The sequence below is a fragment of the Phocoena sinus genome, chromosome 15 (assembly GCF_008692025.1).
Source record: "Phocoena sinus isolate mPhoSin1 chromosome 15, mPhoSin1.pri, whole genome shotgun sequence".
Taxonomy (NCBI): domain Eukaryota; kingdom Metazoa; phylum Chordata; class Mammalia; order Artiodactyla; family Phocoenidae; genus Phocoena; species Phocoena sinus.
The window spans coordinates 29,373,423-29,398,880 of record NC_045777.1 but is presented as its reverse complement, the minus strand read 5'-3'; the positions used below and the strand labels follow the sequence as shown (position 1 = coordinate 29,398,880).

The 25,458-nt window shown below is 39.3% G+C and overlaps 1 protein-coding gene across 3 annotated transcripts in view; it reads right to left on the bottom strand.

Annotated features, from left to right (window-relative positions):
* The window catches only part of EBF4 (EBF family member 4), a 55,294-nt gene that overhangs the window by 17,343 nt on the left and 12,493 nt on the right, over window positions 1–25,458 (bottom strand). For all 3 annotated transcript variants that reach the window (XR_004345982.1, XM_032606953.1, XM_032606952.1), the window contains 2 exons: window positions 24,610–24,683; window positions 23,488–23,556 (listed from right to left, as the gene is read on the bottom strand). Coding sequence is in view for 2 of the 3 variants with exons in the window: in XM_032606953.1 (XP_032462844.1) it covers window positions 23,488–23,556; window positions 24,610–24,683 (143 nt within the window). In the remaining variant the exon portion in view is untranslated. The remainder of the gene's footprint in view (window positions 1–23,487; window positions 23,557–24,609; window positions 24,684–25,458) is intronic.

Here is a 25,458-nt window from a genome sequence, read left to right as displayed (position 1 = left end):
TGTCATTTGGAAGAGTCATTTGGCTTCCAAGGAGAGCGAGGCACCAAAGGGCCTAGGCCAGGGAAAGGATGGTGAATGAGGAGGTTGGTGTGATAGTCTAAGCCCAAGTGGGGGTGGCCACAGTGGCGGTGGCACATGCTACTTCCTGGCCTTGGCTTGGGGCAACAGCTAAGGCTGAGTACCCCTAGGGCCATAGACCCCTGCCAGGCTTGGACCTGGCCTCCCTACCATGATCTCCACTTGGGGCAGAGGTGGCTGCAGTGCAGATGGGCTGGGGGACTATAAATAGCTGGGGCGCATACATTAGCATGCCAATGCACCCGCACCCCATCCTCTATGCTAATGGCCCACCATGTGCCTGAACACCTTCTGTTCCCCTGCATGCATTTGCATGCACAATTAGCATAATCTTGTATAATTAATGAACAGCGTCAATTTTAGCTCCTAAGTAATTTGATTAACATGTTGATAGGGCACTTACTAGGCTCTCCAAACCTCAGGGCTGGGCATGGGCCTGAGGAGAGGGGGAGAGGAGGTGGAGAGACTACTAAGGGGCCCCCAGCTGCCCACGAAGAGTGGTGGTGATTCTACTTTCCCTTAATGGGGCCTGAGGGGAGGGAAGAAGGGTGAAGGGGCTGTTAATGGGAGGTCTCTGGGCACCCCATGTGGAGTGTCAGGGACAGGCTGGAGCAGTGGGTCACATGAGATGAAGCTTGTTTATTCCTGTGTGGACACAGACATACACATATACCCCTTGCACATCCCCCAGCCTGGGGAATCTTCTGTGAATGCAGAATATTGGATTCCATGGGAAGAACAGAACAGGAGGAGGGACTGAGAAAAAGTAGGAGGGCTGGGTGACAGGGGATGGATGGGCAGATGGAAGTCACAGAGAAGGATGGTGTGCTTGTGAGTGATTTAGGGATGTAAAGGGGAAGGTGGGGTCCCAAGACTGAAGGGAGGAAGAAGTCATGTGTTCCTCTGGCCTTGGGTGGGTGAGCCAGGCTCCAAAGCCAGAGACCCTGGTACTTCCTATTTGTGAATCATGTGACAAAGAGGTGGGGGGTTGGCAAGCTTCCACAATGTGCCAAGCAACCCAGGGCAGAGAGAATAGACAGAAGGTTGAATGTTGCCCCTATCCTATTAGAGAAGGACCCATTCCCAGCTTAGACCTCCCAGGGCCCCTGGCAGGGGCTCACATTCCTCTCCTGCTCATCTGTGTGGTCAGAGTCAGGAAGTACTTCTCTGGCTCTTAACTAAACTTCCCTGCTACTGTCTAGGCTCAGTTGTACTTACCCTCAAAGAGGATCAGTTGGGGTGAGGGTGGGATGGGGGATGAAATAATATTGTGGCAGGCACTATGCTGGCACCGCATCGATACATCTTACCTAACTTTACAACATCCCTACCATCTGAGGTCAGCTTCTTTTGACAAATGAGGAGACTGAGGCTGACTTGCTCCGAGCCATAGGACGAGACAGTCCAGGTTGGCACGAGTCCCCAGCACTGACTAGCCCTTTAGAGAGAATTTATCATTCAAATTGCAGACAGTTCACTCACTAGCCACGTCCCACTCCACCTATTACAGTCCCCATGCCTGCACTCCCTCTCTCTTTCAATATCCTCTGGGGGCATTAACCACAGCTCTACTCCTGTCTCAGCACGGGGGCCACTCTGACCCCAGTTGCCCAGATGTCCTCCCATAAGTCCTTGCTCTGAATTAAGGGTGGCTTGGGGACCCTTGTCCTTGTGACTGGCATCCAGTCCACATGACTCCCAGGGTACATGGGGGAATTTCTTATTAACCCCTTCTGCATCTCCTTCCATCAAATGCACCTAGCTCTGAAAAGGCTGGAGTAGGGAAGGAAGTGCAGTTCATTCTGTAGGCAAGAGGGAAAACCTCAGTCCCACTTCAGCACTGACCCAGCAGGGAGGTTATAGGACCTCAGTTACCCCAAGGGGAATTGCCAGAATGGGCCCTAGACACAAGGCTGTGTTTGCAGCATTAGTATGGGAGCCAAGAGACCCTACTGGAAAGCATAGAAGGAGACAGATGCTACTGTGAGCTTGTTTTGTGGCTGCAGAGAAAAAGAATGAATGTTACAATGACCACTGGGTTAGGAGGAAGGGCTGATTCTTTCACAGCTCCCACAACCCTTCTCATCAAATTGCATTTGTCAGGTTGTATCTGACCTACGCATTGGGGTCTAAGTTTGCCCACAATGGGGTAGACTACAGCTTACCTCTGCCAAGTGGCTCAGACATGACCTGTTTCAACAGGGTCACTGTACAACATCCACTGTTCACCAGACACAGCTACATGCCAGGGAGTATCCATAGCCCGCAGTGCCTGTCCAACCGCAGGAGTCAGAGGAGGAGAGCTGTGGGCCTCCCATGGGAGGACATTTTCCCCATTCACTCCTGTATCACAGTCATCCTGGCCAATCAAGTAAATATTTAGTCTTAGAGCTGTGACATCCAGTAAGGTAGCCATATGTAGTTATTTAAGTTTGAATTAATTAAAATTAACTAAAATTTAAAATTCAATTTCTCAGCCACAGTAGCTACATTTCAAATGCCCAATAGGTACATGTGACTACTGACTACCATATGGGTCAGTGAAGCACATTTCCATCATTGCAGGAAATTCTTTTCCATAGTGTCGTCTTAAAGCCTTATATTGTTCTCTAGTTCCTCTTATCATTATGTAAAGGCTTATGTAATTGCGTTTTGTCTCTTCAACTGCTCTGTAAGCTTTCAGAGGGCAGGAATCATTGCTTAAACTTCTCTATCTTTTCCCAAGCATCTATCATAGTGCCTGCCCCACAGCAGGTACTCATTGATTCATAGTTACTATGACAGGATAAATGCTGTATCAAAGCCCCCAAATAGAACTTTGAGAATTGCAGAGCAAGGATCTTTGAAAATCTGTTCCTCCATAAAGCAACAGGAACATAGGCAAAAACTGTCAAAATCAAAATTTTCAGAACTCTGAAAATTAACAAAAGGTTTATAACAATCCAAGGGGTGTTTATTCAAGAAAAATGGCTGAATCTTAGTAAAAACAGAGAATTTTGCAGTGGTTTTTGCTTTGTTTTGTTTTGCTTTTTGGCCATGTTGCACAGCCTGTGGAATCTTACTTCCCCAGCGAGGGATTGAACCTGCTCCCCCTGCAGTGGAAGTGTGGAGTTCTAACCACTGGACCACCAGGGAATTCCCTGTAGTGTTTTAATTTGCCCTATTCCCAGCTCTTCAGTAGGCTTGCAACCATGGTAATTGTAAAAACTAGCAGCCTAGTGGCCACTAAAAGGGACAGATTCGATTTGGAACTTCTCAACAAGTTGTATTCCCAGACAATTTTCACTATTTGATCTGTCTGGCAGTTTCCAAACAGCCCTATTTTTAGGACTTGTTATTTGACCTGACTTAGAACTTGCTTAGTGGGAAAAACCCTACTCTCAGGGTGTTTGTTGAAAACAACCTGTAGCAATTGTTGAACACTGCTGTTGCTTGAGACAATGACACTGGTTGAGGCAAACAAGTGTCTGGCCAAAAAACTTTAAAGGAAAAAGTGGGAATGAGATGTTCATAGGGGGCTCTGAAAAGCTCTTATATATTTCTGGATATCTAAAAGGCCATGTGTATGTGCAGGGAAGAGAACATGTCCAGGAAAGATCTCCAAAGGCCCTACTCTCATCTCTGGCCGACCCCGAAACTCTGCACAAGCAGGAAGTAAAGGTTAAGGCAAAGTTGTAAATTGCTGGGGCATTGAAGGCATGCCACAACACACACACAGAACATTTTGGCAAGGGTTGAAGACTTATTGGTTCAAGGCATTTAAGGAAATGCCTGTCCAATCATGAGCTGACCACTAACCTAACTGAACAGAAACTTCTGTGGCCACACATGACAGAAAATATAGACTCTATATAATCAGTCCAGGAAAGTCACTAAACAAACAAACAGCAACAGCAACAAACACTGGGAAGAGGGATATGATATCAAGAGTTACCACATTATATTATTAAAATATTGAGTTCTCAACAAATAATCATGAAACATGTGAAGTAACAGGAAAGTATGGTCCAAATGTGAGACATAAAGCAGTCAATAGGAACTGTTCCTGAGGAAGTCCACATGTTAGACTTACTAGACAAAGATTTTAAATCAGCTATTATAAATATGTTTAAAGAACTAAAGGAAACCATGTCTAAAGAACTGAAGAAAAGAATGAGAATAATATCTCACCAAATAGGGAACATCAATAAAGAGATATAAATTATTATAAAGAACCAAATTTAAATTCTGGAGCTGAAAAGAAAAATAATTGAAATAAAAATTTTCTAGAAGAACTCAACAGCAGAAGAAAAATGAGTTGACAGAAGACAAATTTCAGTGAACTTAAGATAAGTCAATTGAGATTATACAGTTCTGGAACAGAAAGGAAAAAGAATGAAGACTGAACAGAGCCCATGATGTTGTGAGACACCATCAAACATACCAACATATGCATAATGGGGGTCTCAGCAGAAGAGAAGAAAGGAAAAGGGGCAGAAACAATGAAGAAATAATGACCAAAAACTTCCCAAGTTTGATGAAAAACCTTATCCCACACATACAAGAAGCTTAATGAACTCCAAGTAGTATGAACTCAAAAAGATCCACATATAGACAGACACATCATAATCAAACTATTGAAAGACAAAGACAAAGAAGGAATCTAGGAAGCAGTAAGGAAGAGAAGCAACTCATCATGTACAAGGGAGCCTGAATAAGATTAACAACTGACTTATTACCAGAAACCATGGAGGTCAGAAGACAGTGGGATGATATAAAGTGCTGAAAGAAAATGACTGTCAACCAAAAATTCTATATCCAGCAAAACTACCCTTCAAACATGAAGGATAAATTAAACAAAATTAAATAAACATGAAAGATTAAGACATTTCTAGATAAACAAAGACTGAAAAAATTCATCACCAACAGATCTTTCCTATAAGAAATAGTAATGGGAGTCCTTTAGTGTGAAATGAAAGGATACAAGACAGTAATTCGAATCCCCATGAAGAAACAAATAATACTGGTAAAAGTTAACTATTCAGGTAAATATAAAAGACATTATAAATGCATTTTTGTTTGTAAGTATTTTGTTTTCCTACCTAATTTAAAATACAAATGTGGGCTTTGAGAGTCCGCCTGCCAATGCAGGGGACACGGGTTCGTGCCCTGGTCCGGGAAGATCCCACATGCCGCGGAGCGGCTGGGTCCCTGAGCCATGGCTGCTGAGCCTGCATGTCTGGAGCCTGTGCTCCGCAATGGGAGAGGCCACAACAGTGAGAGGCCCACGTACCGCAAAAATAAATAAATAAATAAAATAAAATACAACTGCACATGTGGGGGGGTAGGGGGTACATGGAACACTGTACTTTTTACTCACATCTTCTGTAAACCTAAAACTACTCTAAAAATAAAATCTATTAAAGAAAACATCAGAAAGTAGTAATTATAAAACTGTTGATGGGCTTATAATGTGTAAAGATATAATGTGATTGACAAGGATGTGACAAGGAGAGGAGGGGGAATGGAGCTATATTGGAGCTATATATGGAATCCATTATATATTATTTTACGTACTTGTATACTTAATTTTGAAATTAAGTTTATATTCAACTAAAATAGATTGTCTTAGGGACTTCTATGGTGGTCCAGTGGTAAAGAATCTGCCTTACAATGCAGGGGACGTGGGTTCGACCCCTAGTCAGGGAACTAAGATCCTACATGCTGCAGGGCAACTAAGCCTGCGTGCCACAACTACTGAGCTCATGTGCCTCAACGAGAGAGCCCGTGTGCCACAAACCACAGAGCCCACATGCTCTGGAGCCCACGCACCACAACTACAGAGCCCATGTGCCCTGGAGCTTGAGCACCACAACTACAGAAGAGAAAAACCTGCCGCCACAACTAGAGAGAAGCCCACACGCTGCAACGAAGAGCTTACATGCTGCAGTGAAAGATCCCGCATGCCTCAACGAAGATCCTGTGTGCCACAACTAAGATCCAATGCAGCCAAGAATAAATAAAATGAATTAAAAAAGAAACAGATTGTCCTAAATTAAGACACCGAATGTAACTCCCAGGGCAACCACTAAGCAGAAAAGCAGTAATGGAGGAATAGAGCCACTATATATATGACAGATAGAAAACATAGCAAATGGCAGACATAAATCCTACTTTATCAGTAATTACATTAAATATAAATGGATTAAACACTCCAATTAAAAGGCAAAAGTTGGAAGAATGGATTAGAAAACATTATCTATATGCTGTTTATGTAAGATATAGTTTAGATTCAAAGACAGAAATAAGTTGATGATAAAAGTGTTGGAAAAGATTTGGAAAAGGGTTAAGAAAGCTCTAACCAAAAATTTCTGGAGCAGCTATATTAATATCACACAGAATAGACTTTAAGACAAAATTGTTACATATGACAAAGACAGATATTTTATAATTATAAACATGTCAATCTATCAGAAATAACAATTATAAACATATGTGCACCTGATAATAGAGCTCCAAAATACATGACACAAAAAATGATGGAACCAAAGGAAGAAATAGATAATTCAACAATAATAGTTGCAGATTTCAATGCCCTACTTTCAATAATGGATAGAATGACTAGATAGAAGATCAACAAGGAAATAGAAGACTTGAATAACACTCCTTATCGCAACTCACACAATAAATTAATTACATTTTACATAGCGCCTTCAAGACTTAGCATAATAAAGATTTCATTTCCACCTAGGGTGATCTGAATTAAACACGGTCTCCATAAAAATGACACACAATCAGAGTGTAAAGGCAACCTACAAAATGGGAGATAAGATTTGCAAATCATATATCTGATAAGGGGTTAATATCCATAATATATAAAAACTCCTACAACTCAACAACAACACTACAACAAATAACCCAATTAAAAATGGGCAAAGGAATTCAATAGACATTTCTCCAAAGATGATGTATAAATGGCCAACAAGCATCTAAAAAGATGCTCAGCATCACTTGTCCTTAGAGAAATGCAAATCAAAACCATAATGATACATCATCTCACACATATTAGGGTGGCTACTATAAAAATGTAAAAAAACACAGAAAATAACAAGTGTTGGTGAGGAAGTGGAGAAATTAGAAACCTGTGCACTGATGGTGGGATTATAAAATGGTGCAACTGACATGGTAAAAAGTATAGTGTTCCTCAAAGAATTTAAAAGACAATCATATGATTCAGCAATCCCACTTCTGGTTATATATACCAAAAAAAACTGAAAGCTGGGTCTCAAAGAGATATTTTCACACTCATATTCATAGTAGCCAAGAGATGGAAGCATCTGAATGTCTATCAATACATGAATGTGGTATATATATAAAATGGAATATTATTCAGCTTTAAAAAAGAAGGAAATACACATAACATGTAGCATCCTATTACATGCTACAACATGGATGAAACTTGAGGACACTATGCTAGTTACAAAAAGACTAGTACTGCATGATTCCACTTATATGAGGTATAAGTATATATGTATAAAGTAGCCAAATTCATAGAAACAGAAAGTAGAATGGTGGCTGTGAGGACTAGGGAAGGGGAAAATGGGGAGTTGTTGTTTAATGGGTATAGAGTTTTTGTTTTGCAAGAAGTTCTGGAGATCTGTTGCACCACGATGTGAATATACTTAATAATACTGGATTGTACATTCAAAAATAGTAAAGATGACAAATTTTATATTATGTGGGTTTTTTTTACCATAATTTAAAAAATGACATGAGGAAGTAATTCTTTGGTAACCTAGACAATCTAACTGTAAGGTTAATATGAAAAATATGATTAAGAATAGTTGGGAAAACAGAGTAATGAAGAAAGAGTACTAGATCTACCAGTTACCAAAACATTTTATATATCTTCAAAAAGTAAAAAAGCATCACATTTCCATATGAATAAATAGATAGTAGGTATAATAAAATAGGATGGAAAGTTCAGAAATACATGCAATTACATTTAGACTATAGCATTGGGTGATATTTACAATTGGTGGGAGAAAATGGATTATTCAGTAATTGCTGCTGGGACAACTAGCAGCTATCAGAAAAAAATATATAGATGGACCCATATTTCCTACCGTTCACCAGGGTAAATTCCAAATGGATGATTTCCTCTTCCAGCATTATGGCAGACTACATATCTTGAAGTGCCTTCCCATTATAACTAGATCCTGTGCTTTTATCTAAAAGGTAAGGAAAATCTCCAAGGATATTAAAAATCAAAAACAAGTAAGTTGAAATCTGAGTGGAAACCATGAACTATAAGCTAACACAAATATTAGGGTTGTAGTGGTAGCAAATGCCAATATAAACACTGGGATGGAGAACAGAGACACCTCAGAGGAGGGCTCTGGATCCTCTGAGGAACCTAGAAAGGTCCCAGGTTGGTAGCACCCCCGTTCCTGTTAGAATCAAACAAAAATCCTTCCAGAAGAAAGCATACCCCATTTTGGACCCGATTTGGTTCAACAAAATATGAGCTAAAATTATCACTACTACAACAATAATAACAAAAGCACCAAACCAAGGAACAAGCTTCATGAATGAGAGTCAGCAGAAGGAATGAACAATAGATTTAGAACCCCAAGGACTTTAGATATTGGAACTATCAAATAGAGAATGTTGTGTTAGTTTGTGCTGTACTTTTCTGCAGCAACAATGGAAATATTTTCAAATTGCTAAGTAAAAAAAAAAAAACACAAAAACTATCAATCTAGAATTATATTCCCAGGAAAACCATTTTTCAAGAAAGAGACTGATATAAAGACATTAATAGCAAAACAAAAGTGAGCACGTTGTTTACCAACACAGACCTTCACTAAAGTACAAACTTCTTAAAAGAGGTACTTCAGAAAGAGAGAAAATGACCCCAGAGGAAGTTGTGAGATGCACAAAGGAAAAGAAGAGCAACAAAATTTGGCAAATCTAAAGAAAAACTGTTCATCTATAACAAAAAGAATTATAACAATGTGTGGAATTTTAAAAGAATTAAATTTCTGTGCTACATGGCTTATAAATGGGACAGGGGTAATAAAACAATCTAAGATCAGTGGTGTGCTGGTAAATGTTTAACAACAACTTCTGGGGGGAAAACCCCTGATTTATAATGTTTGTTGATTTCTATGGTTATAAATATATATGTTTCCCCCATGGCTGATTTCAAGCTACCAATATGATGTCATTAAATATGGAGTTGAGAAGAGATGCTAACAATTAGCTCCTATGGACCAGTATGAGCCAGCTCCAGCACACCACTGTCAAAAATCCTAGTATTATTAAAAAAAAAAAAAAAAATCCTAGTATTAGTCAGGAAAGGAATTACAATTTTGTTAGGAGTATATAGTAAATGTCAAGGGTAATAAATAAAAGCATAGAAATGAAGTGAATAAACTTCTAAACCAGTAAATGGAAAAACTGAATAAGAAATACATACACTACATCAAAATATCAAAATATTCAATTTATTGAAATATTGAAATTGAAAATATTCAATTTATTTTTTTAAATAGCAAGAAAGGAAAACAAAGAAACATGGAAGTGGAACAAATAGAAGGCTCAAAGCAAGATGGTAGAAAAGAGTTGAAATAAATCAATAATCTCAATAAGGTAAATGGATAAACTTGCCAGTTAAAAAATAGACTAGATTAAAAAAAATAAACCCAGTGATATACTGTTAAAAGAGAAATATCTGGGGCTTCCCTGGTGGCGCAGTGGTTGAGAGTCCATCTGCCGATGCAGGGGACACGGGTTCGTGCCCCAGTCTGGGAAGATCCCACATGCCGCGGGGCGGCTGGGCCCATGAGCCATGGCCTCTGAGCCTGCGTGTCTGGAGCCTGTGCTCCGCGACGGGACAGGCCACAACAGTGAGAGGCCCGTGTACCGCAAAAAAAAAAAAAAAAAAAAAAGAAAAAGAAAAGAGAAATATCTGAAACATAAGGACACATAATGGTTGAAAATAAAAGGACAGAAAAAGGTATATGAGGCAAATATAACCAAAAGTTGAGAGATCCTTTAAATAATATCAGATAGGGAATTCCCTGGCAGTCCAGTGGTTAGGACTTGGCACTTTCACTGCTGGGGACCTGGGTTCAATCCCTGGTCAGGGAATAAGATCCCACAAGCCTTGGGGCATGGCCAAAAATAAATAATATCAGATAAAATAGACTTTAAAGCAAAACTATTATTAGAAATAAAGGATCAATGCTGATAAAAGGCTCAATCCAGAAGGAAGCTATAAGATTTTAAAACCTGTCCACATTTAACAAAATAGTCTCTCTCTCTCTCTCTCTCTCTCTCTCTCTCTATATATATATATATATATATAATTAATTTTATATTAATCTTCCACATGAAATTTCAGTTTATCTTTGTGGGATATAATTGATGAAACCCACAAAGGTAAGCTGAAAGTTCATGTGCAAGATTATAACCTGACCTCTCAATTTTTAATAGGTCAAGCAGACAAAGATAAATAAATACAGACGTGAACAACACAATTAATAATCTTGAAAAAATGGGCATATATAAAATGGTAGACTCCTAGATCCAAAAAGATCAATGAACTCCAGGCACAAGAAACATGAAGAAAACTACAACAAAGCACGTCATAATCAAGTTGCTAAAAATGAGTAATAAAGAAAAAAAATTTAAAGCAGCCAAAGATAAAAGAAATATGTACACAGGAATAAAGATAATAATGGTATCAGATTTCTTATTGGGAATGCAAGAGAAAAGACAGTGGAGCAACATCTTAAAACAACAACTACTACTACTACTGCCAACCTATAATTCTATACCCAGTGAAAATATCTTTCAAAAAATTACAAGAAATATTAAAGGATGCCCTTCAGGCGTAAGAAAAATGATACAAGATGGAAATATGAATCTATGGAAAAGAATGAAGAGCAATAGAAATAGTTACATGGGTAAATATAGGATATTTTTCATATAATTTAAATCTGTTTAAAAATAATTGACTGTTGAAACAAACATAATATCAATGTACTGTAGATTATAGAACATATATAAAAATAAAATTTAAGACAATAGCATGAAGTGGTATAATTTAAGGTAGACTGCAATAAGTTAAAGATGTGTACTTTAAGTCCTAAATCAATTATTAAAATAACAAAATAAAGAATTTTGCTAATAAATCAACAAAGGAGATAAAGTTGAATAATAAAAAATACCTGAATAATCTAAAAGAATAGAAAAAAAGGAAAAGAACAAAAAAGAGACCGAACACCATAGAAAGCAAATATCAAGGTGATAGACTCAAACTTAATCATATCAACAGTCACATTAAATGTAAATGGTCTAAATATACCAATTAAAAGGCAGAGATTATCAGATCAGATGAAAAACTGAACGACATGCTGACTATAAGAAATGCATGTTAAGGACTCAGAGGCAAAAAAAATATACAAATCAAATTTCACTGCAAAGTAAAAGAGCTGTTACAGTGGAGGATTACTGGACTGAATGTCAATATTATGACAGAAAAAAATATATGTATGTGTCACCTTGGGCGTGTTACTTAACTTCTTGTCTCATATGTAAAATGGGATAGTAGTAGTATTGTTGGGAAATTATGTGAGATAGTATATGTAATGTAGAGCACTTAGAATGGTATATGGTTCAACCAAAGACTATATATGTGTTTGCTTTCTTCATGGTATTTTATTGTGTATATGCAATATAATTAATTTAGCTAGTTTCCCATTGATCAATGTATAGCATTTTCAATTCCTCTGCTATTCCAATGTTGTTGTCAATATCCTTACATATCCATTACCATTGGCCAAAAAAAAAAAAAAATGATAGTCTCCTTATTTTTCTCCTAGATTAGCTTTTTTCATATTTAGATTTTCATTATTCTTATGGTTGTTTGATTTTTGTATTTGGTTTGTATTAGAAATCTATGACTATTCCCACTGCCACCCTTAAGTAAAATAAATCACCCTTAAATAAAATAAAATAAATCTCAAAAGTAAGTTAGCTATGGTGTTAGAAGTTAGTACAGTGGTCACCTTTAAGGAAGAAAGAAAGGTATAATTATATTTACTGACCAGGGTGGTAGGTGTGTTCACTTTGCTGATATACAATGATCTATAAACTAATGATTTGTACATTTTTCTGTATACATGTTGTAGTGGTGTGCTAAAGCTGGTCCACCCTAGTTCATGAGGGCCAATTACTAAACAGGAATTTGTGAGTCAAGTGTCAAACTGTTGGTAGCTTAAAATTAACCATTAAGAGAGTATTTACATCATTAATTTAACAAAAATTACAAATGAGCAATTTTTCTTTTCCCAAACTGTATGTATTTCTGTTATACTGCAATAAAAAAAGTTTAAAAAAAAGAAATGCATGTTAAATATAAAGACACAAATAGATTAAAAATAAAACAATGGAAAAGATTTATCATGCTAATACTAGTCAAAAGAAAGTTTGAATGGCTATATTACTATATCGAAGTAGATTTTATGGATTCATAATAAAGGGGTCAATTAAACAAGAGGACATAAAATAATCCTATATATCTATGTACCTAATAACAGTTTTTCAAATTATATGAAACAAGACTGATAGAACCTCAAGGAAAAATAGACAAATCCACAATAATAGTTAGTCATTCCAATACCCTTCTCTCAATAACAGAAAAAAAAAACAGGCAAAAAGTCAGTCAGGATATAGTAGACTCAAACAACACTTACCAACTAATGTGGCCTATTTGATATTTATAGGACACTCCATCCAACAACAACAGAAAACACATTCTTCCTAAGTGCACACAAAACATTTATCAAGGCAGGCTATATTCTGGGCCATAAAATGCGTCTCAAAAGATTCAAAAGGATTCATTTTATACAAAGTATATATTCCTTGACAATTGAATTAAATTAGAAACCAGTAATGGAAATATCCTAAGAGAATCCCCAAACTTTTTGAAACTAAATAACGCATGGGTTAAAACAAAACTCAAAAGGGAAATCAGAAATTAGTTTTAATTAAATGGAAATGAAAACATAACATATCATGATTTGTGGTATGACCCTAAGGCAATACTTAGAGAGAAATGCATAGCACTAAAAGTTTGTTTTAGACAGAAGGAAAGGTCTTAAATAAATGACCTCAGCTTCTACTCTAGGAGACCAGAAAAAGGACAGGAAATTAAGCCCAGAATAAGCAGAAGAAAGGAACTAATAAATATCAAAATAGGAAATAGATAAACAATAGGGAAAATCAATGAAACCAAAAGGTTCTTTTAGAAGGTCAGTAAAATGGATAAACCTGTAGCCTGACTGATCAGGAAAAAAGAAGACACAATTTGCCAGTATCAGAAATGGGAGCGCTGACATCACTGCGGATTCTAGAGATATTGGCTAGGGAACATTATAAACAATTTTGTGCCAACAAATTCAACAACTTATAAGAAACGGACAAATTCCTTGAAAGATACAAATTACCAAAGTTCATTCTAAAAAAAGTAGATAGGCTATTCTATTAGACATTGAAATTATAGTTAAAATACTTGCCACAAAGAAAAGTCCAGGCTCAGATGGCTTCACTGGTGAATTCTACCAAGCACTTAAGGAAGAAGTAATACCCATTCTACACAAACTGTTCCAAAAAATTGAAGAGCTGGTTATACCTCCCATCTAAATCTATAGGCCAGTATATCAGCACACCTGATACCAAAACCAGACAAAAGTTATAAGAAAATTAAAGACAAATATTCATCATGAACATGCAAAAACTCTAAACAAAATTTTATTAAATTGAATCCAACAATATATTAAAAAGATAATACACCATAACCAAGTGCAGCTCATCTGGGAAATGCAGGGTTGGTTTAACATCGGAAAACCAACTGATGTAATTCATCATATTAAACTAAAAAAAAAAAAAAAATCTTAATAGATGCAGAAAAGCCCTTGACAAAAATCTAATACCGATTTCTGATAAAAACTCCCAGTAACAAAAAATAGTAGAGAATTCTCTCAACCTAATAAAGGCATCTATGAAAAACCTATAGCTACACACACACACACACACACACACACACATACATACATACATAAAAAACATACATACTGGTGAAAGACTGAGTAATTTCCACCTAAGATCAGGAACAAGATAAGTGTCCATCCTCACCACTGCTACTATCAACATTGTACTGGAAGGTCTAGCCAGTACAATCAGGCAAGAAAGATAAATAAAAGTTATCCAGATTGGAAAGGAATAAATAAAAGTGTCTTTATTTGCAGATGACATGACTGTCTATAAAGATAATCTGTTGGACTCTTTGAAAAGTTACTAGAACTAATAAGTGAGTTTAGCAAGGCTGCAGGCTACAGAATCAGTTATACAAAAATTCATATTTATATATACCATAAATAAACCATTGGAAATTGAAATTCAAAACAGCATTTACAATAGCATCAAAATAAAGAAATACTAAAGGATAAATCTGAACAAGCGATGTGAAAGATCTGCATTCTAAAAACCACAAAATATTGATGAGAGAGATTGAGGAAAATCTAAATAAATGGAGAGATATGCCTTTTTCATGGGTTGGAAGGCTCAATATTGTTAAGATATCAATTTTCCCAAATTAGTCTAGAGATTCAGAGTCCCAGTCAATCTCTCAATGGAATTTTTTGTAGAAATTGACAAGTTGATGCCCAAATTCATATGGAAATGCAAAGAAAAAAGTTGCAATGAAGAAACAAAGTTGGAGGACCTATATTACCTGATTTCAAGAATTGTTATAAAGCAACAATAATCAAAACAGTGTGGGGCTTCCCTGGTGGCGCAGTGGTTGAGAGTCCACCTGCCGATGCAGGGGACCTGGGTTCGTGCCCCGGTCCAGGAAGATCCCACATGCTGCGGAACAGCTGGGCCTGTGAGCCATGGCCGCTGAGCCCGCGCGTCCGGAGCCTGTGCTCCGCAACGGGAGAGGCCACAGCAGTGAGAGGCCCGCATACCGCAAAAAAAAAAGAACAAAAAAAAAACAGTGTGGTATTGGCATAAAAGCTAGACTAAGGAATCAATGGAACAGAATAGAGGCCAGAAATAACCCCACACTTATATAAACAATTGATTTTTTACAAAGTTTACAAGAAATGGTGCTGGAACATATATATATATATATGTATGTATATTGCAAAACAAATATATATTGCAAAACAAAACAAAACGTCTTGAATCTATACCTCTCATCATCTACAAAAATTAACTCAAAATGGTTCCTACTCCTAAACGTAAAACCTAGAACTACAAAACTTATAGAGGAAGGGGGAAGTTTTCTGTGACCTTGGGTTAGGTAAAGATTTTTTAGCTATGACAACAAAAACACAATACACAAAAGAAAAAATCTATAATTTGGACTTTATCAAAATTAAAAACTCATGCTCTTCAAAAACACTGTTAAGAGAATGAAAAGACAAGCCACGGACTGGGAAAATTTTTCTGCAAAATATTTATCTGATTTTTATCCATAGTATATAGAGAACTCCCACAACTCAGAAATTAAAAAACAACCCTATAAAAAGGGAGGGGGTGAACAAACACTTCCCCCCCCAAAAAAATATAGATGGCAAATAAGCACATGAAAAGTTGTTCAACATCATTAGTCATTAGGGACATGCAAATTAAAACCATAATGAGATATCACTACACATCTATTAGAATGGCTAACATTAAAAACAGAGATCATTCTCATGTTGATGAGAATGTAGAGGAATTACAACTCTCACACTCTGCTGGTGGGAAACATGAAATGGTACAACCACTTTGGAAAATAGGCGACTACATATGAAGTTAAACATATACTTACCATACACATACACATATACATATACAACCATTCTACTACTTATTTTAGCCAAGAGAAATGAAAGCACTTGTCCATATAAGAACTTGTACATAAATGTTTATAAAACTTTATTTATAATAGACAAAAACCGGAAAGAACCCAAATGTCTATCAAGAGATGAAGGCATATTTTGCTATATTCATACAATGGAATACGACTCAGCAATAAAAAGAAATGAACTATTAATACATGTAACAAAATGGATAACACAAAAAAATTATGCTGAGCAAAAGAAGCTAGACAAAAGAAAAAGCACATACTGTATCATCCCATTTATATAAAACTCTAGAAAATGCAAACAAATCTATGATGACATAAAGCAGATCAACTGTTGCCTGAGGATGGAGGTAAGGGGAGAGAGGTAGAGATTCCAGGGAGGGCATGAGAAAACTTTTGGGAATGAAGGATATGTTCACTATCTCAACTGTGGTGATGGTTTCATCAGTGTATACCTATGTCAAAACTTTTCAAATTGTATGTCTTATGCCTGTTTTATTGAATATCAATTATACCTCATAAAGTTAATTTAAAAATAAAGAATAAGGAAACATACTTCTAAATAGTCCATGTATTAAAAGAGAAATCATAACAAATTTAACAATCCTTGGAACTGATAATGAAAATATGAGATATAATAATGTGACATAGGGACTTGCCTGATGGTCCAGTGGTAAAGAATCCGCTTTCCAATGCAGGGGATGAGGGTTTGATCCCTGGTCGGGGAACTAAGATCCCACATGCCGTGGGGCAACTAAGCCCCCGCGACACAACTACTGAGTTTGTGCACCTCAAGGAGACAGCCCACCTGCCACAAACTACAGAGCCCCTGCACCCTGGAGCCCACGTGCCACAACTAGAGAGAAGCCCGTGTGCTGCAACGAAGGGCCCACATGCTTCAACAAAAAGATTCTGCATGCCTCAATGGAGATCCTGCGTGCTGCAACTAAGACTCAACGCAGCCAAAAAAATAAATAAAAATAAAAAATAATGTGACATAGAGGAAACATAGTATTTTAAGGAAATGTCATAGCCTTAAATGATTATATTAGTAAAGAAGGTCAACAATTAATGAGCTAAACATCCAACTTAAGAAATTAAAAAAGAACAACAAAATAAACCTAAAGAACTAAGAAGGGAGATGATAAAGATAAATGCAAAATTAATGTAATGTGAAACAAACATTAGAAAAAGCTTGATAAAGCTGTCAGTTTTTAGAAGACACAAATAAAAGTAAAAATCGCTAGCAAAACTCATCAAGGAGAAAGATATGATACAAACAATTAATATCAGAAATGGAAAAGGCTCACAGCTAAAGATACAGCAGAGGGACTTCCTTGGTGATCTAGTGGTTAAGAATCCACTTTCCAATGCAGGGGACGCAGGTTCAAACCCTGGTTGGGGAACTAGGATCCCACCTGCCTCAGGGCAACTAAGCCCACGCACTGCAACTACTGAGTCCATGTGCTCTGGAGCCCGCACACCACAACTAGAGAGCCCACATGCCACAACTACTGAGTCCACGTGTTCTGGAGCCCACGCAACACAACTAGAAAGCCCGCACAACGCAACTAGTGAGCCTGCGTGGCACAACTAGAGAGAAGCCAGCAAGCTACAATGAAGAACACATGTGCTGCAACTAAGACCCGATGCAGCCAAATAAATAAATATTTTTTAAAAAGATACAGCAGAGATCAAAAAGATAAGAGAACATTATGAACGACTTTACGGAAACAAATTTGAAAACTTAGGCACATTGTACAAATTCCTTTAAAAATGTAACTCATGAAAATAGAGTAAAAAAGAAATAAAAGGCCTAAATAGTCCTATGACCATTAAAATATGAATAAAAGACTTAAAAATCCTCTCTCCTCAACCCCACAAACTAAAACCAAATTGTAACAAATTTTCAAGGAACAAATCATTACAAACTAATACAAATTCATTCAGCAAATAGTAAAAGAAATAACATGCCCCGTCTAATTATTTAAGGGTCTTATACCACGGACTGTCAAAATCATACTAGGACATTGTAAGAAAAGAAAATTACAAGCCAATCGTGTTGAACATAAATGCAAAAATCCTAAATACTATTAACAAAGCAAATCCTGTAGCATTTAAAGTAGATAGTAAATCATCATCAAGCTAGGTTTATACCAGGAGTAGTTCAGTATCAGAAAATCCATTAATGAAATTCAGTACATTAACAGTTTAAAGGAGAAAAGCCATATGATCAATTCAATACATGTAGAGAAAAACAACACATGAAATTCAACATCTGTTCATGAAAAAAACCCAAAAAACAAAAATTAAAAAACTCTCATACCAACCATTTTTAACTTGATCAAGTATAGTTACCAAATAGCTACAATTAGCAACATTTTAAATGGTGAAACACTGGAAGCATTTTCTTTAAAATAAAAAACAAGCCAAGACTGCCCATTATCACTCCTTATTTTCTCAAGGTTGTACTTGAGGTTCTAGTCAGTGCAGTAATGTCAGAAAAATAAATAAAATGCAAAAGGATCGGATAGGAAAAACAAGTCATTTTTTACATGGCTGTCTCTATAGAAAAAACAAAACAAAAGAAATCTAAAGACAAATATCTACATGCAAATATCAATCGTATTTCTTTATACTATCAACAAAGACTTAGAAAACATAGCAAAAGATATAATTTACAATAACAACAAAATATAAATTGTACCTAGAAATAAGCTACCCATGCAACTGAATGGTTCATTCCCTCACCTCTTCAAGTCCTTCCTCAAACTCCATCTTCTTAATTTGGCCTACTGTGACCACTCCATTTAAAACCACACCTCCCCCACCCCCAAATTCCAGATCAGTTTTATTTTTCTCTATTTCTTCCCACCTATCACCTTCTAACATACTTATAATTACTGTTTATTGCCCAACTCCCCAATGTCTTCTCTGTCCATGAACATGGATATTTTTGTCTGCTTTGTTTACTGTGGTATTCCTAGAACCTACAACAGTGCCTGGTACATAGTAGATGCTCAACAAATATTTACTGAATGAATGAAAGCAATCAGTGTATGTAGACTTTACGGAGAAAATTAATTGAGAAAATTATAAACCTTTATTGAAAGGCTTTAAAGAAGATCTATATAAATGGAGAGATAAACCATATTCATGGATAGGAAGACTCAGTAGCATAAAGATGTGAATTCTCCTCCAAATTGATGTATAAGTTAACTGTACAAAACCCCCAAAGATATGTCTGTGTGTATGTGTATGTGTGTGTGTGTGTGTGTGTGTGTGTGTGTGTGTGTTGGTGTGGAACTTTCTACATGGATTCTAAAATTTATATGGAAGCACAAAAGGCCAAAATAGTCAGTTCTTCCCTGAAGAACAAGAGAAGATGGGAACCTTACCTTACACGCTTGTCTGTATTATTTTTATATAGATAGAGTGATTCAAACAATGCCATGTTAGCACAGAGATTATCAAATAGATCAAGAGAATAAAACACAAGAGTCTAGAATCGGACACACAAATAGAAGGAAACTTGATTTAGGACATAGGTGGTACTGAAGCTCAGTAAGAAAGGATGAGTTATTTAATAAATGATACTAGAATAATTAGTGATTCATAAATAAAAATAATTACATTGATACCTTAATTCACACCATGCCCCCAAATTAGCTCCACATGGATTACTAACCTAAATGTACAAGGAAAAACTGTGAAATCTTTAGAAGAAAATATAGGAGAATATCTTTATGACTCAGCATAGAGAAAGGTTTCTTAAACAAAATGCAGAATGAAACCCATGAGGAAAATATCGATAAATGCAACTACATTGAGTTAGTTGATATACACTTCCCTGACAAAGGATCAGTATCTAGGATCTATAAAGAATCATTAAGATCAATCATAATTCCTGGTGATTTCAGTATTAATGTAAATAGATAATTCTTCCACACATTCTTCTCTCCATTCCTTGAGTATCTCTCCTCCAATGACCTTCCCTCTACCCTCCCTTGGCCACACATTACAAATAAACGGAATTTCCAAAAAATCCTACATACAGACAACCCACTCCCTAACCACCAGCTCCAACCCCTTCTAGTACCTCAACTCTAGTAATTCTTGGCCCCATCAAAACCTATGTTCCATTCATCCTGCCTTCTCTTCACTCTCCCATAGTCCTCTCCTTTCTGAGCTTAAATTCCTTGTTCCATTTTTGTAAACACCCCTTGCTTACACTTTTCACTCTCTTGCCCTCTCATGTTTCATCGTATTCACATAGCAAACCCCTAACTCTGGCTATATGCAACCACTCACCTGTTCTGCACCTGCACTTGTACAGCTCAGCAGGACTGGGGAAATTGCTCTTTTAATTTATGACCACAGGTAATTCCCTGATGGTCCAGTGGTTAGGACTCGTTGCTTTCACTGCCATGGCCCCAGGTTCAATCTCTGGTTGGGGAACTAAGATCCCGCGAGCCATGTGGCATGGCCCCAAAAACATAAATTTTAAAAATAAATAAATTTATGACCACAGATCTTAGGTGGGCCCTTAGTGCCACTTGGCAATCACAGAACATTTCCATGGTCCACTCACTCTCTTGGACAACTGTTTCATGCCTTAGTGTCTCCCTCTCCATCCTCATCCTCAACTGTTGACCTTGCTTCCTATTTCACTGAGAAAACAAAGCAATCAGAAAAGCACATCCGTAAGCTCCTATGTTGGATATTCCCATTTACCCATGTCCAGGTTCTCTATCTTCCCTGCTGCCTCCATGGATAACGTCTGTGCTCTCAGCTAAAGCCAGTCCTCCACGTGTGCAGGAGAAACCCTGCCCTTCGCTGATTAGAGGACATTGCTTCAGCCATTCTCCCTTCTAACGCTTGCACCATAATTTTCCATTTCCTACTGGGTTTTTGTCATCAGCATCTGAACAAGCTGTATCTTTTTCTTGGCCTTACACTGTGCTCCTATCACCACCCTGTTCCATCCTATTTCTTTGATCCCTTTAGGGTGAAAGTCCAGAGTTCCTTTAGTCACTGTCTCTAATCTCCCTTCTCCCATTCTCTCTTAGACATACTCCTATCAGAATTCTGCCCCTTTTGCCACTGAAATGGCTCCTGTTGAGGTCACCAATGTCCCCCACATTGCTAAATCTAATGATTAACCCTTAGTCTTTTTATCATATCCATGAGCAGCATCTGATGCAGTTGACTATTGCCTCCTTTTGGGATAATTTTTCTATCTAGGCTTCTGGGACTCCACTCCCCTGATTTTCCTTCTACTTTACTGGCAGCTGCTTCTCATTTTCCTTTGCTGGTTACACATCTCCATGACCCCTCAACACTGGACACCTCGGAATGCAGTTCTTGGAACTCTCATGTTTTCTTACAACACTTGTTCCCTCAATGATTTCATTCATTCAAATCTACATCTGTAGCCTGGACCTTCCCCTCAAGAGCCACACTCATGTGTTCAGCTCTTTTTCAACATCTCCACCTGGAGGTTTAGCAAGAACCTTAAATGTCATATGTCTCTCCTTCCATAACAAATCCTGTCAGTTCTGCCTATGAAGTGTATCCAGAATCCAACCACTTCTTACAAACTTCTCTATAACATTCCTTCTGTTGCAGCCTCCATCATCTCTCCTGGATTATTGTTATGGTTTCCTAACTCATCTCCCTGTCTCCACCCTTGCTTCCTGCGCGTCATCTTCAACACAGGAGCTAGAGTTAAAAACTTGTCAAAACATAAATCAGGTCATATCATTCTTCTCAAACACCCCCACTGGCTTCCATGTCATCCAGAATAAAAGTCAAAGTCCCTACAATGGTTTACAAGAATGGCCTACATGCAACCTACAAGGCCCTGCATGGTCTGGCCTTCCTCCTGCCCCACCCATTGTATCTCTGACATCTTCATCTCCCACTGGCCCCCTCATTCCAGTCACCTGGGCCTTCTTGCTGTTCCTAAAACACGACAAGTACACTCTTGCCAAGAACATTCTTCTCCCAGATTCATACTTGGCTCGCTCCTTTATTTCCTTCAGGTCTTGGCTCAAATGTCATAGTTTCAGTGAGGTCTTCCTTAAATACTCTAAAATTGCAGTAGCCCCTTCCTGGGCACTCTCTGATCTTTCCTGATGGCTTTCTTTTTCTCCTTAGCTGTTATTACCATCTAACATGCTGTACATTTTATTCAGTTAGTTTATGTCTATCTCTCCTACTAGATTGTAAGCCCATCGACACAAGACTTTTTGTCTGCGTTGGTCACTGCTTAATCCACAGCATATAGAAGAGACCCTGGCACAGGGTCCATATTAACAGTAGATGTTAACATTTAACAATAGATGTTAAAAAATTATTTGTTGAATGAATAAACAACATACTAATCGGCCAGAATACGGCAACAGGCATTCTCAAAATAGCTGGTACGAATATCAATTGGTATAATCTCTACAGAGGACAAATTGGCAGTAACTATCAAAAGTACAAATGCACATCTCCTTTGACCCAGAAATTCTGCTTCTAGTAATTTCCTTTATATAAATTCACACATGTGCTAAGTGACACATGGACAAAGTAATTCACGACAGCATATTTTATCCCTGAAAAAGAATGAAAACAGCCAAAATGTCCAGCAATAGAGACTAAAGAAATTATAGTTCATCCATACAATGGAATATTTTGCAGTAGAAAAAAGAATAAGGAGACTGCTTGTGTCTGCATTTTCTTGCACAGACTATCTCAGGAAGGATACCCATGAAACTGGTGATAATGCTTGCTTATTTGGAGGGCAATGGATGAGTCAGCAGCAGCGGTGGGAGACTTTGCTGTCAACCCTCCTAAACTTGAATTTTAGTACATCGTGAATGGTTTAATGGTTTACTAAAAGGAGAACAAGGCAGGGTTTATGTTCCAATATGGAATGAGTTCTAAGATATATTGTTACAAATAAAAAGGTAAGTACAAAAGACTGTGTACAGTATGCTATACATAGGGGTGGGGCAGACATACTTTTCGTTATTTACTCTTTTATACTTTTCGAATTTTGTACCTTATATATGCATTTCCTATTCAAAAAGAAATAAAATAATTTTAAAAAATCATGGTGGGAGAATGCATTTTCATATGCATCACCTTGACAATCCTATGATTGAAGCTTGCTAAGTATTTCCCTATTTTTTAAACAAAGGAAACAGACGATCAGAGAAGTCAAGTCAAACAGCACAGAGGCACCAGGCACCAGGATTAGAGCCCGCTTCCCTGCCAGGCCCTCCCAGCCCCTCTAGCCTCTACCACCCTCCACCCCTGCCCTCTCCAGCTCCTTCCCTCAGGACACACAACTCTCATGCCCAGCCCCAGAAGGTCTGCCACCAGGGGCTTCAGTCAGGGGACCGTTTCTCTCTGCTCAGAGTCACCAACAGGGTGGTGGGTGCCCCTGCGCTCTGTGGCTGATCCCAGCCTACCCTGACCTTGCAGCTGCCAGGCCCTCTTCCCCCGGTCTGTACCTGTCAATGATGACGGGGTCTGAGGGTGTCTCATTCCGGTTGCCACAGCTCTTCCGGTCACAGCACCGGCTGAAGGAAAGATGAGAAGGGAGGGAAGGAGGAAGCGGGTGAAGGAGAGGGAGATTACAGCACATGGGGGGTGTGTGTGTGTGTGTGTGTGTGTGTGTGTGTGTGTGTGTGTGTGTGGCTCCGGGGTGAGGATGCTGATGTCCTGTCTCTGAGTATGGAATCCCTGGGCCAGAGGGGCTCACTCTCAGGGGCCTGGGGGAGACAGGCAGTGAGGGTCCTACACAGGGACCTGGAGAGCCCTTATCCCTGGGGATAAGGATGGCCAAGAAACCCTTGTCCCAAAGGCATGCTGCTCCTGGAGGATCCAGAAAAGGGCAGGCTGCTGACCACCTACTCTCTCTGTACACTTTTTATACAAGTAGAAAAGAGCTCCAATTGTAAGCATGAACCTCATGAATTATCACAAAGTGAGCCCACCCATGTAACCAGCACCCATACCAAGAAATACCATGTGACTAGCGTCCCAGAAGCCCCCTCATGCCTCCTCCTGGTCACTGCCCTTCCCAAGGGTAGCCACTGTCCCAACCAGATTTTTGAACACTATTTTCTTTTCCACGTATGAAGAGCTGCCTCGGAGGACCCTTCCTGACTGACATCTCCTGGTGAGCCCTTGCCTAGAAATGCCAAGCTCTGGGGTAATGGGGAAGGGGAGTCTAGCACTGTGTTCCCTCTTCCCCATCCTGCCTGCCCAGGGGGTGCCCTTAAGTTCACATAAGAGGCAGCAAAGTTTCCTCCTCCAGCTTCTGAGCTAACCCAGGAGGCCCAGGCCCTGCCTCCATCTCCCAGGGAGCCCTCCCCAGAGCTTTATTAGTTAAGCTTCCCAGTAGCAGCAGGAGGCCTCTCTTACAAAAACACTCAGAGAAGCCACATAAACAGGTCAGGCTAATGGGTCCTCAAGGACCCTCTCCTCAGCCAGCACTGTGCCCAGGGGCCTCACTCTTCCCTCATCACCCCCCACCCCCAGGCTTCCCTGGGGATCAGTGGGGAGGGGGTTGGTGGCAGTGGTAGGGGTCGGGGCAAGAGGCCAGGGGCAGGTGACCTAGCCCTTCTCACCTGCACATGATCTCGTGGGTGAGTAGCACGCGGCACATTTCGGGGTTCTTGTCCTGCCCCTCGTAGATGATGGCCTGGGGAAGGGGAAGTGCGCAGGCTGGAGGGGAAGGAGGCTCCTCTCAAGGCCAGGTGGAAGGGCAGCTGGGCCCTGCTCCCGGGGAAGAGTACGCCCTCCACCTCTCTCTGGGAGCCCAGGAATGCAAAGAGGGAGCTGGGAACCTGGCTTCCCAAACCAGTACCACTATCAGAATGGGCAAGAGTGGCATGAGGTCTACAGATTCTGCCTGTCCACAGGCAGCTCTTTCCGGAGCCAGCTCTGCTCAGGGGCAGGGAGGTCCCCAGATCACCATGACCAAGGTCAGGCTGCCGGGAGGGCAGACACACTCCAACCTCCACGGTTCTCACAAGCATTGTCCCTCCAGGCTGTCCCGCTGGCTCCTTGGCCCCTCTCCCCACCCCTATCACCTCCGCAGGCCAGGCCAGTGGCTCCCTCTTGGACTGCTGGATCAGCCACCCCCCCCACCCCCCCAGCCAGTCCCCCAGCCTCTCCTCCGCCCTGAAGCAAGGAGTGAGCTGCCCAAACCACACATTTGGCTTCCACCTTATAACCTCTGTGCCACGCAGCCATCCCTTATTTGTGGGTCCCTCTCTCTCCGGACGTTCTCCAACCCCTTCCACACTTGTTGACCATGCAATCCCACTTTGCCACTGCCTGGTCCGCCTCCCACACCATGGCGACCACAGGCTTCCTAGATACACACCACTTCTTCCTCTGCCCTGGGATTGGGTGGGGGCTGCTGGAAGACTGTCTGTGTGGGAAAGCCCAAGTCTCCACCTCAAGTTGCAGGC